At 41.0% G+C, this 12,988-nt stretch overlaps 1 protein-coding gene across 1 annotated transcript in view; it reads left to right on the top strand.

Moving 5' to 3' along the window:
• Window positions 1–12,988, top strand: part of sema6bb (sema domain, transmembrane domain (TM), and cytoplasmic domain, (semaphorin) 6Bb) — a gene marked incomplete at its 3' end in the record, with an annotated part of 254,546 nt that overhangs the window by 191,985 nt on the left and 49,573 nt on the right. The window contains exons 11-14 of the mRNA XM_083888120.1: window positions 3,291–3,422; window positions 4,686–4,835; window positions 7,462–7,641; window positions 11,723–11,863. Coding sequence (XP_083744246.1) covers window positions 3,291–3,422; window positions 4,686–4,835; window positions 7,462–7,641; window positions 11,723–11,863 — 603 coding nt within the window. The remainder of the gene's footprint in view (window positions 1–3,290; window positions 3,423–4,685; window positions 4,836–7,461; window positions 7,642–11,722; window positions 11,864–12,988) is intronic.

Genomic DNA, 12,988 nt, shown 5'->3' with positions numbered 1-12,988 from the left:
CACGATATTGATAAATAAGGGTCGTGTGAAGCTGATACGACTATTTGACAATGATTTGAACGATTTGAATATGACATTTGTTGTAGTCAGAATTGAAATGAAATCTGTGGAAAAGGCATTTTTATCCTGTTTGTGTAAGAATCTATTTGCTGCAGTACACCTGACTCATGTGGAAGATGTCCAGGAAGATAATTGAGAATTAAATACTCGTGCAGGAAAACAACACAAATGGACAGAAAATTGGGAGAGACAATTACAGAGTGGGAAACAGAATAATTGAAAGAAGAGGGAAAAACGGCCTGAGGTGTTTTGTCTTACTTCTGTTTGACACCAGAGAACATGGGGAGTTAAGGGGTGAGAAAAAGGTAGTGGGAGAAACCCACAGAGCTGGAACACACGTCCACACTCAACATCTGGTGCCTGTGGCCTTTAGACACGGTGTATCGTCCACACAGATCCGCCTCCAGCTCCGCCGCACTGGTCCACTGACTGAGTCACATCCCTGCCTATGAATGATAAGTACTGACGGAGGTGGCGCGACCTGATCAAATGGCACATTTGAGAGAGCGAGTGAACAACTCCCTGTTGCAACAGAAATGCTTCAGGCACCAGCCGTCCCCCAAACAAACAAAAAGGCTTTCAAGGAGCGCACTCAGGAGAAACGGCGCTCGGCTCGGTCCATAATCGCGGGGCCGCAGACCCTCAAATCACTACAGTTGGACGTATTTTATTTTATGCGAAGGGGAAAAAAACGGAGGAAGGAGAAGATTATGTGGTGTGTGTGGGATTCATGAAGCAAGAGGCTGCAGTTGACTCAGTCTCTCGGGGTGTTTTTTTTTTTTTTTTTAAAGAGATGTTAGCACTTAGTCACTAACTCTCAACCTCCAAACACCATTAGTCATTGACATGGACACATTCAGAGCAGGGAGTTGAGTCTCAGAGCAGGAAGCAGGGACTGTGTTTTATTTTTTTTGTTACTCTGTAACTCATTCCTTATCTCATCCTGACACTGCTCTCTTTATTTCAGTCTGAGTTGTGCTTTGTTTTCTGTCGCCATAATAACTCCAAGTGTAGCCACAGCCTCAGAGAAGAGGTGGTGTAACTTTACTTTGTTGATTGATTATTTTTTTAATAGTATTTTGTCACGCATAGAAAAATATGCCCAGCCCACGTGGGCTTGCAGGACACAGTTATGTAAAGATGCAGACCAGCGGGACAGTTTAAAACCTATATTGTACATACATATCATGCACAATAACATTTCTGGACTTTCATTCAATCGAGGTGTTTTTGATTCATCCCAGTGAGGACAATACAGAATAAAATTCTTAATTTCTCACACACGCACACACTCTTAAATCTGCCAACCTCCAGGGTTCTTCGCTGAGCAACTAACGATCCCTGACTGCTTGATAAGTTTGCTCTCACGTAATGTTTTATCACACTAATTATTGCTTGATTTAAATATATCTTCGCAATTTTGGTTTTAACAAAAGTGTCTTCTTTTTTCTTTTTTTTTGCCATTTTTCTTCAGGCCTAGACAGTAACTTGTGTTCGTGCTAAATTATTGCAAGTAAATCAAAAAAAATAGCCTTTAGTCTTTTTAGTCCACGAGGAATGTGTGTGATTTACTTTACACACACATGGTGGAATAGTGGTTAGCGCTGTTGCCTTGACCCGGTTGGATGAATGGCCTTTTTCTTTGCCTAACCCTTACCTACCCGATTACCGGTAGTTTTTGTTTCCTCATTGCTGCAGAGTGATTGTTTGTTCACGGTCATGAATTATGACCAGACAATACATAGATAATGAATTTCAGGATGCAGGTTTTTGCGACAGCTGTGCTCACTTTTATTAGATTTGATCTATTTTTATGTATTTAATTAATTTATAATATTGTACCCATGACTTTGCAGGCCATATGAAATGTGTCGTCCTTTTTCCGTTCAGTTCATGTGTATTGTGTTTTTAATGTCTAGTTTTTGTCTACATGTTTGCTGTGGTGGAACCAAAGACAAATGTTTTACTTTGTGGACAATAACGTTTTCGTATTAATTATTCCTGATTTTGGCCATCCCATGTCATCCTGGCCCTAAACCTACCCTCACTTCCTTCTCCATGCCTAACCCTACACTTAGGATGATCTGCATTTATCCTCTTATTTTGCCTACCAATTCCCAAGGGTAGGGTTAGGCACCAAGAAAAATCCATGTATTATGGCACAGCATGGCCATAGTACCAATAGAAGAGAGGGCCGCACAAACGACAGGGTTAGGGTTAGGGTTAGGGTTAGGGGATGAAACCAATAACCCTCATAGTCTAAATGGAAATAGAACACTCTAAATTGCCTTTATGTGTGAGTGTGAGAGTGACTGGTTGTTTGGGATTGGCACCAGCAACCCCCGCGACCCTCGTGTTGGAGGACAAATCGGTAGACGATGGATCACTGGATGGGTTTATTCACCCAGGAATCCAACCAATATCACCCTGAACAGGCAGAATAAGAGCAAATATGAACACCTAAACAACAGTTTTGTATGAATGTGTCTCTGTTTGATGGTTGTGTGTGTGTGTGTGTGTGTGTGTGTGTGTGTGTGTGTGTGTGTGTGTGTGTGTGTGTGTGTGTGTGTGTGTGTGTGTGTGTGTGTGTGTGTGGGCTGTGGTGAAGAACATCCTCAAGCCGATGCTCTGTTCCCGTCACAGAGGTCACACAGAGTTAAACGTACCTCCTCAGTGCTCTGGGCTTTTTCGCTGGAACATTCGCTGTTGGTTTAATTCCCCTTAAAACTCTTTACTTTCTTTTGTGAGAAAAGAAGCCAAAGATATTTAGTGACTCATCTCCTGTTTGGTCTAATTGTCCAAAAAAAAGCCGAGACCTTTTCGATAGGCCGGCGATTGTATCTGCTGCACACCCGTGGAGTTGACGGCGTCCTCTTTGGTCCTGTCTTCCTCTCTGTCTTCATAACAATTTCCTTTGTGTTCAAACATTAAATGTCACATTTCAAAACAGCCAAAATCCAATTTGTCATCGTCAGTGGGTGTCTGTCCCTTCCTCTCACTCAACATTGATTTTCTATATATTTTTTTATTTTTTTGCTTTAGTCTGTTTTTCAAAAAAAGTTGTTCTCTGTGTTATCTTTTCTTTTTCTTTCGCTTATCTGTTCTGAAGGTTAAGTCAACGTGACAAAGAGCTGATAGTCGTTTCATACCCGCTCCAATTTTTAATCAATCAGCAGTCAATCCACCTCTGTCTCACCTCTCGCTCTGTCTCACTCTCTGTCTCTCTCCAGTATCCCAGGTTCGGCGGTGTGTGCCTTTGACATGGAGCAGCTGGCGTCCGTGTTTGATGGGCGGTTCAAGGAGCAGAAATCACCCGAGTCAATTTGGACGCCTGTTCCAGATGAACTCATCCCAAAGCCAAGGTGCAGATGGCTGTAATCAATGTGTGCACCTGTGTTTCATGTTGTTAGCGGACAACTGTGTGAAAACTTTGCAAAAAAGCTATCGCCAAGATTTTCATTCAGTTTTGGGGGTTGAGAGTTCACGCACAAATGAAATGCACACCAAGTCAAACAAAGTTGATTAAAAATGGTGCAGGCAAATGAATAATTCTGTAATAACATTTCAGTGTAATCTAAATCAAGTGATCTGAGAGAGAAATAGACTTCTGCATCTTTGGTCTCGGGGGAAATCTGGCTACAGATTATGCAAAGAAACCTGGAGCTTTTCCATTATACAGTTCAAGCACGACTGGACTGAACTGGACTCATGTACCTGGAGCTTTTTTTGGTAGCAGCTCTGGCGAGGTTCCAAGTGACCTGAGCCAATACTAAACTGTGATGTCGACAGACTGGAGTGCCAAGTCCGACACAACAAGCAAACCGAACAATGCTGAACTGTAGATCAGTTAAAAAGACTTTAAAATTCCAAAAAGAAACATGCATTAATCTCCAACATTTAGCAAAGGAAATTTCTAAAATCTCAATATTTAACAGTCTGGTTTATTTAGCGACAGCACTGCTGAAAGCCAGCGATCATGAGCTAAATCACAACCCCTTCAGCGATTGTGTCAAATGGAGTCTTTGCTTCGTCAAGTAAGTACTGAACAATTCTGCGAACAAATCTTTTTAATGAACTGATTCTAATGATTCAGTCACACTGAAAACAACTGCTTACAAGTCACTAGTTGTGTTGCCCGTCCACATTGTATTATAAAGTCATGGAAAACGACGTGCCGAGAAGAGTCAAACTGTATCATGGAAAAGAGCCATAAAAGAAAGTTAAACAATAAAAGCAAGTCACACTTCCATCTCTGTGAATCTTCTGGCACATCTAACCCTCATGCAAATTACTATTGATGTCCAAATACTTCACATTTGAGCTTTTTGACTCAATCAAATCAGTCTATTGATGAAAGAAAAAATCAGCTGTCTGAATGTCTCATTATTATTACACACTTATATTAGTGTAGACCAAGGTTTCTCAGTCAGAGCCACTGTCCTGCATGTTCTAGGTGTTTTCCCTGCTCAAACACGCCTGATTCAAAAAGTCAGCTCATCAGTAAGCACTACTGAAGCCTGATAACGACCCATTTATTTGGATCAGGTGTGTTGGAGCAGAGAAACATCTAAAACAACAGTTTGGTCTATATCTAATGATCTTATATGAAAACTTCTTGTGTCCAGACCCGGTGGCTGTGCTGTTCAAGGATCCAGGTTTAATTCGTCCAACGCTTTCCCTGACGACATGCTCAACTTCGTCAAGACCCATCCGCTGATGGACGAAGCTGTTCCCTCTCTTGGACAAAGACCCTGGATTGTCAGAACCATGGTCAGGTGAGCGTGATCTCAGCCCAGCACTCGGAGGTTGTGTTGCACAACACAGATTTTAGCACTTTAATATACTTATAAACGTTCCTTTGTGTACCTATTGTGGTTTTAGGTGTGTATTTGTAAGGATTCAGATAATTGCCTTTAAAGCTGTTGATGAGCGATAATAAGCCCCCCCCCCCCCATTGTTTTTTACAAAAATGTAGTCACAAAAAATTAAAAAGAGTATTTAATTAAACAAGCTAACAAAACAGGAGGGCATGGTGTAGAGTAAAACTAAAACAGAAAAATACCTCAAAACACAGGGAGCAGAAACACAGGGAACACATGAAAACCACATCAACAAACTGAATGAACTGAAACAAGGTGAAGTGAAACAAATGAACCAGCAAAGACACAGGGGAGCACAAGGGACTAAATGCATAAATACACTTGGGAGGCAGGGATAATCAAACACAGGTGAAACTAATAAGACACAGATGAAACGCATCAGGGCGGGAGGACAATCAAGAGGGAGGACAGGAGAGGAAGTAAAACTAAACAGTGTGCATACAAGGCAAATACTACAAAATAAAACAGGAAACCAGACAAAAAGAACTAAAAACCCAAAGTTACAAAACCAAAAAAAATACAATAATAATGTCCAACATGATGTGCCTGGAGTAATCCAGGGGTCATGACACTGGAATTAAGATCCACAGATTTGATTTTTCAGTCGAAACTTGAGTGACTCAAAGCTTTACTCACGCCACTCTAGGTAAGTAGTAATAAAAGAAGTCATGTGGTGATGCTAAAACAACGCATTAGCGCTGATTAGAGTCAAACTGCAGCAGGTCAGGTGACATCAGCTGAGGAGGCAGGTTCTCGTGCATTCATAATCATCATCATGTGTTTACATGCATCCTCAAACCACCTCTGAATGTGATTTTTGTAAGGACACATTCAGGATGAATTGGGAGAGTTTAGACCTGTACTTAGTGTGATCTGGACTGATGTTGAAATCAGGTCTGGACAAAGGGACGCACAAGGGAGGAGTATTTAAGATGGCTCTTGTTGTTTTTCTATTATCACTGCACCAAGTGAAATACATGAAATTGTATATTTCATCCTAAAAGTGGAAGTCTGCTAGCTTTTTTTGTCTATTTTTTATGGAGCTCCCCCTACAGTTTGGGAGTACGCATCCATTGTATACCAATTACACTCCCACCTACACTCTTAGAAGTAAGGGTTCCAAAGGTGTAAGGACTGAGGTTCTACCTGGAACCATTTGCTTCTAAAAAAAAACCTTTCCAGTAAGAACCATTTTTATCCAGAGAACCCTTTAAAACCCCTTTCCTGGATAAAGGGTTTTAAAAGGGTTCTTGGTAACAGTAATGAACCAAAAAGGGTTCTCCTATGAGGACAAGCCATAGAACCTTATATGGTTCTACTTCACACTTTTTTTTCTAAGAGTGTACCTTCTCCTTCCATGCCCATGTGCTTTTCCAAGCAAACACATGCCATGGAGCCATGTCCATGCCGGTTGGCATCAGTTGTGCTGTGCATTTGTGCTGCAGTTCTTCTGTGTTTTTCAACTCTCACCATTCGAAAAAGCCAGTCCAATGTTCACTCAGTCAGACAATTGTTTCCTCTTCCTCGCTGCCCCTTGACAACGGTGCTTAATTTTCGCCGGCTCTGCCATGATGAACGTCTAAAATAACACTTTTGCTGCCTTCATGTTATAGCCTGTACCTGGCTAGCGGTCGTGTGTAGAGTACCGTGAAACAATTTATGTTTCTTGTAAGACCTGAGCCTTGGAGAGCCCTTCCTGACTCTGAGGACTCGGGGGTTTGGCAGCTCTGATCTTCCATCTCTGGCTTTTCCCACTAACAGACAGTAGGGGGAGTGTAGACAGTCCCCAGTCTCCCTCTAACAAGCCATTTAACCATCACAATGAGCCCAAAGCTGTTAAATTAGGGTAAAACTCCTGCATAGTTCTGCTTTACATTATATCTCTTATCATAACACCATTTGAAAACTAGTCAACTGACAACTTGCTGAACTTGTGTACAATGTTTTACGGCGTTTTGCAAGCACACACAGATGCGCGTATGTACTCAAACACACATGATCCGTCTCTTCAAGCTGTTAACGCCTTCTGTCAGAGATGGTGTCATAGCCTGTGGTGACAGGAAGCAGCTGTAGCACATGAAGACTCACATAAATGCTTGCATTCCTCGCTCTACCTCTCTCCCTCTCTCTCTCTAATCCACTGTATGGAGTCCAGCTGCCAACACAACCACCAGGGGGATTATGAGACTGCATGTATGTGGAATATTAAACACCCGGCACGACATGGCTTCTATTCTCATGTATTGACTCATACACACAGGACTGTGTATAGTTCAGCAACACGGCTATGGTTCGCCAAGTAGCAGATATTACTAATGACTGAAAGTCTGCTGTAATGACTTTGTTGATGAACACTTTTCTCTGAGGAATTCATTTCATTTTTGCAGTGACTCAAGAGGAAAATGGCAGATTATGAGTCAAAACTCACACGAGTCCTTATTATATACTTAAACCAATCAGTCATAAATCTCTTAAATCACAATAATAAGATAATATGCTCTGTCCCTCTTCGGCTGTGCAGGTACCAGCTGAATAAGATCGTGGTGGATACAGAAGCCGGGCCGTACAGAAACCGCACCGTGCTGTTCCTCGGCTCGAGCAGAGGAACCATCCTCAAGTTCTTGATCATGCCTAACCAGGACAACACCATCACCAGCAGCAACATCTTCCTGGAGGAACTGGAGGGTTTCAACCCTGATAGGTAAGAATGTCAGAGCTAATTGTTTTTACTAAAGCAGTTGCAAACTGCCATTGATGCAGAGAAACCTTAAAAAAAAAAAAATTAGAGCGTGAACCAGTTCCTCACTGCTCGCTATGACACCGCATTACTGGGTTGGCACGTCGTTTTAGAAGCCACGTGAAATTTACAATTAGCATCCTGCATCAGCCGACAGTTCATCTCAAACCTTTTGGATAACAAGGGCAAGTCACAACCCTGTTGAGCTACCTGATGACTTGCCTTTCCAAACACCACAGTGCACTTTTAGCTTTCCATAACGAGGGTTTGGAAGCACAAGGGGCGTAAGTGACAGGAGAGCTAAAACAAACTTTTTATTGATTGTAATTACTTGATTAAAAACAACATATTTGAGCAATCTGTACTTTTATAGAGATTAGGCTTCACAGAATTCATATTTTAAAGATAATTTTTTTTGCCATTTTTTTCCCCCAATTGCCAGATTAGGCTAAATAACCTAGCTAGCTCCAATTATACTTAAAGATGCCATATGTAAGAATATGGCCAAATACAGTTACTATATTCAAATTCAAAATACCGAGGTCTTTTAGGTTTCGTTTTCTGACGTAACTGGCAACCCGTGGTTGCAATGCAGCTGAGACTCTACTGACTGCAATGATTGGTAGACGGACGGCCGTAGGTGGCGCCACATGCCAAAACATGATTTCAAAACATAAACATGATTTGCAGTCTGCAAAAGAGTTTTTTGAATGCAAATATTTTGGCTGTACTGTTGTTGTTGGTGAGTTCAGTTTGTTATATGAACATTATTCCTGAGTCTCTGTGACATATTAGGAGGATTTTATGGCCAGTTGCTTTAGATTTATTACATAATGCACCTTTACTAGCACTTCTGCAGTCGTATTTGACTCTGCTGCACCATTTTTGTGCATTGAAGGGTGCCAGTGCAGTCCTTGTATTGAAGTGTTTTGTGCCAAGCTCAGTGCACTTACGCCTATTTCGCTCCAAACTTAATTGAAGGTTTTCACTTACGCCTTTTTGTTTTCAACATTTATTTTAAAAGTAACTTTTAATGGAGCCATATTTTTTTACCATTTAATAGGGCTCATCAAGACCTTTAAAATGATGTATAAAACGTATTTTTGCTCAAGATGTCACTGAGGTCCCTTCTACTCCAAACCCTCGATAATAATATGTGTAAAGGCACATTTCAAAGTAGTGTCAAAAATCCAGTAACTGTGAGAATTTGCAGACTTTGTCTCGACAACAAGGATAAATGGGAACTAAGTTATTACAGACATTGATTTGCTCCACCAGAGAAAACTGATGCTGAAAGATGTCATTTTCCACTTATATGAGGGCAAAGGTCAACACGTCTGTCTTTGAGGGAGCCAGATTTCTTCACTACTGAGCTTTAAAATGTTGCCTGTTAGCTCTTAATGTAAAGCTACTATAGCCCCGCGATTACTTCTATCTTATTTCCTTTAAAACAGCTCACATGAAATGATTTTTAGGAAGAGTTGTGTCGGCGAGTTGCAAAAGAGACAGAGCAGCGGTGGCCTTTAAAGGGTAAAATGATATGTGGGATTGATTTGTGCACAGTGAGTGATCTTCTTTGGATGAAAATTGAGGATAAAATTGTGGGAAGAAAAACATGTTTTTTTCACACTTTGTGGAGATAGGGTTTCCAGAGAAATACACACAACTGAGCTGGGGCTGAGATGCAAACGCAGTGCGAGAATACAAATATAGAGCAGAAGGACAAAAGGCAACAGATTAGGGGCTAATGTTCATTATCAAATCTGGTTATCTTTTAATGAGGTGGAGACACACTATTAATGGGGCAAAAACATCAGAATGTAATAAAATGACGATGATAAAATCAGATCATCCTTGATCTTATCCAAAACTACGCTGACAGGCAATGTGACCTTCTGTCTTTTGTCTGACGCAGAATCACATTTAATATCTGGATCGAGACCAAAAGAAAAAAAATTAAGTGAATCAGACATCCTTTTTTAATTTTTTATGCTTTTGTTCTTTAAGATGCACAGTGTCACATGGGACGGAGCTGCAGGCTGGTAGAGTTCACTGCTGATTATCTCTCACCAAGGCTAATTAGAATCATTTTTAATGTTTCCAAACAGTAATTGTCCTCCGTGATATATATGCCTTTATTTCCATTGCAATAACAGCGGAGAGGATTAGTTTTTGAACCAACAGGCTGGAAACACATGCAGTCAAATCCCATTTGCAGTGTCCCACTGCTTATTTCATGAAACTTTTCCCATTCCCACCCATGTAGCGCTCAACAATTTGCTCGTCCCAGGTTATTTGTTCTGCTTCAGACATGAAGCAATGAGGGATAGTAAAGGCAAATGAAATGAGGGGAACTGTGTGATGAGGGAGCTGGAGCCAGAGTGTGAGGGATAATGAAATGTGCATGGTGAGCTCACCAGGAGGTCAGTGACAGTCCAGCTAATCAGGACACAGACGCAGTGCCACATCAGCGTCTTCTTTTTCCATTTTGTCCTTTAATGCTCTGGGCCACCCCCCCAACCTCACCTCACACACACAGACAAAGCAAAGTTGTAAGACACCACAGAATGTGTAGACTCTGTCCTTCTCTAGAAAGGTCAGTACATTCAGAATCACTGGATTATGACTGGTGTGTCACTGTGGGCCCAGGAAATGACCTGCAAGTGCTGCAACACTAACAGGCACTCATAACAATCTGTCCTCAGTGATCTCACCTGGCATTGGTAGCTGTGTTGGTCCAGCATCATTTCTGGTACAACTCCAAGATGCACATTCATCGACCACTGTCATTAGCCATGAATGTTTTTTCGCAAATCTTACTTTTTAAAACATGGGACAGTGGGTAAAAAAAGACAAAGGATGAAAGAGAAAAACTCCATGGAGCAGAACGACCACTGGCAGTGGGAATGGTGTTAATTGCCTCATTAAGTTGGTTTACACAGGTTCAAAAATCCCACGTACATCTGTGAATTTTAGTGTAAAAGAGGCAAAAAAAAAAGAGGGAAAGAGAAATGAGATGAAGCTCTACTTGTGCTGCTGTAACATGAATTTTAGATTTAACAGTTGGAAAAAAAACGTTTTGATCAGTGTTAATATTGTAATAGTGGATATTAATAAATTAATGTATGAGCACTGATTAGTGTAAACCAAGAAAAATGACCCCATAGGAAGTCGGCCATTTTGGCGATTGTATATATTCAAAGAAACTCCTCCTACAGCTTTGGTGCAATCGGCCAAATTTGGTATTTTAAACAAGATAAGGATTAAAAGTTATGAAAAAGATCTTGCAGATTCAAAGGGGCGTGGCCACAGCAACCATCATAATGTTGACTAATTTTAATCCTCAACCGAGGAACAGAAAATGACCGCACAACTTCAAACGTGAGGCAATGAACCCACCCTGAACATGTTCACAAATTTGGCTTTGACCCAACAGGAAGTCGGCCAATATCGCTGCTTGCAGCTATAATAAAACTAGTTTGCTCCTCTTTCTCCACATCCTTTCCTTCTCCTGCTATTGGCTGTGAGCAGTGACTCGCAGCCCTGCCCTGTAGCAGCATGATAGATTAATCTTAATGACTGTGGGCCCAGTCGCAATGTTATTACCATAAACCATGCAGATACAACCGGCGTGTGAGTGTGAGTGTACACGTGCATAAAAAGGTATAAATCCAGCACTGGGAGGCAGGTTGTTGTTGGCTGCTGTAGCTCTAAGTGCCAATTAGATGTGATTCAGCTCCTGGAAGCTGCTTTTTCCTCTCTTTTCATTTTGATGACCAGCTGACCCCGCTTGCACAGCGACATTCAGCATAATGCATATTTGGGTTCACAGCATAACATGATCTGTCCTCACTTTTATTATAAAGGTTTTATTTATAGAGCTGTTAATGTTTGGTTCGGTGTTTCACATTAAGGATTCCTTTTATCTTGCTCCGACTGAGGTCGGACATTTAATGTGCAGGTTCAGGCTGGTAATTGAAATTTCCTAATGCATTTTCTTTTTTTTGTTTTTGTTTATGTGTGTGTGTCTGTGTGTGTGTTGCAGGTGTGCTGAGGATTCTCCTCAGGCCAGGCAGCTGCTGTCTCTGACACTGGACCAGATAAGCCACACTCTCCTCCTCACCTTCCCCTCCTGTGTGGTCAGAGTGCCGGTGGCTCGGTGCCAGCTCTACTCCCGGTGCATGAAGTAAGTCCTCACCAAACTGTTGTCCAAGGCCCGGACACAGCAGGGCAGCATAATAAGGAACAGGGCGACTATTTAGCATCGAGCAAATGTCCTTGAAGCCCTGCCAGCTCGTGATGCGCTGGCTCTGTAGCTGACTTGAATTTTCCTGCAATAATAATAATAATAATAATACCAACCAACATTTCGCCCTTGAGCATGGTGATAATCTGCTAACTGCTGTGGAATACTGAAATGAGTCAAAACACGATAAATTGACCCAGTAAACTGGAGTAAAATTTCATCAAATCTGTTTAATACACTGTTGTTAAATGTAAAGTTGTAATATTGCCTCTGACAGTATTGTTCACCATATTATATGGTAACAGAAAATGGAAAATATTCATATATATCATATTAGATTAAATCATGGACTAGTTGCTCCTGTTGTTGATATGTTTACTTAATTGTCAGTTTTAACCCTTAGAACACAGAGCATTTTGGCTGCTTTTCTCCATTACCATGTTTAAACATACAGTATATACAGAGGATATAAGATTGTGCAATATATAGTGTCTTGTATCCTTATTTCCAGCACAACCTACTTTCATTTTCACCAACTATATAAACACACCTGAGCAAAAAGTACTAAACAAAATTAAAATTGGATTTAATTTGTGAAATTTGGAAATACGTCACAGTTCAAAGTTCACTTGGCTCGTTTTTATGAACAAAAAGAAAAGAAAAACATGTCTATTTTGTATCTTCTGCACAATTATTGCGACTTTATATCACTACTAGAAATGAGATATAAAAAGAATCATAAATTTCACTGAGCAACACATAAGAAGACGTACAGATTCGTGCCACATGAGCACTAATGGTTTATGTGTTATCACAATGTTAAAATGGGATTTAAATTACTTTTAGCAGCATCTTTATAGCTTTCTATTTCCATACCTAGTCCAGTAGGTATTAGATGATCAGAGGCCACAGAGAAGAAGCAAAATACAGCTTTATTTGTGGAAACACACAGATCGATCCTTTGCTACTCAAAAAATCTCCCCAGATCATCCGTGGTCCCATGTCCGAGTCAACTGTTTCCATACCTCACTCACTCATATTGCAGCTGGAGCTCTGCGGCTCCGA

The sequence above is a fragment of the Microchirus variegatus genome (assembly GCF_963457635.1).
Source record: "Microchirus variegatus genome assembly, chromosome: 4".
NCBI classification, from domain to species: domain Eukaryota; kingdom Metazoa; phylum Chordata; class Actinopteri; order Pleuronectiformes; family Soleidae; genus Microchirus; species Microchirus variegatus.
This window is presented reverse-complemented; position numbering and strand designations above follow the sequence as displayed.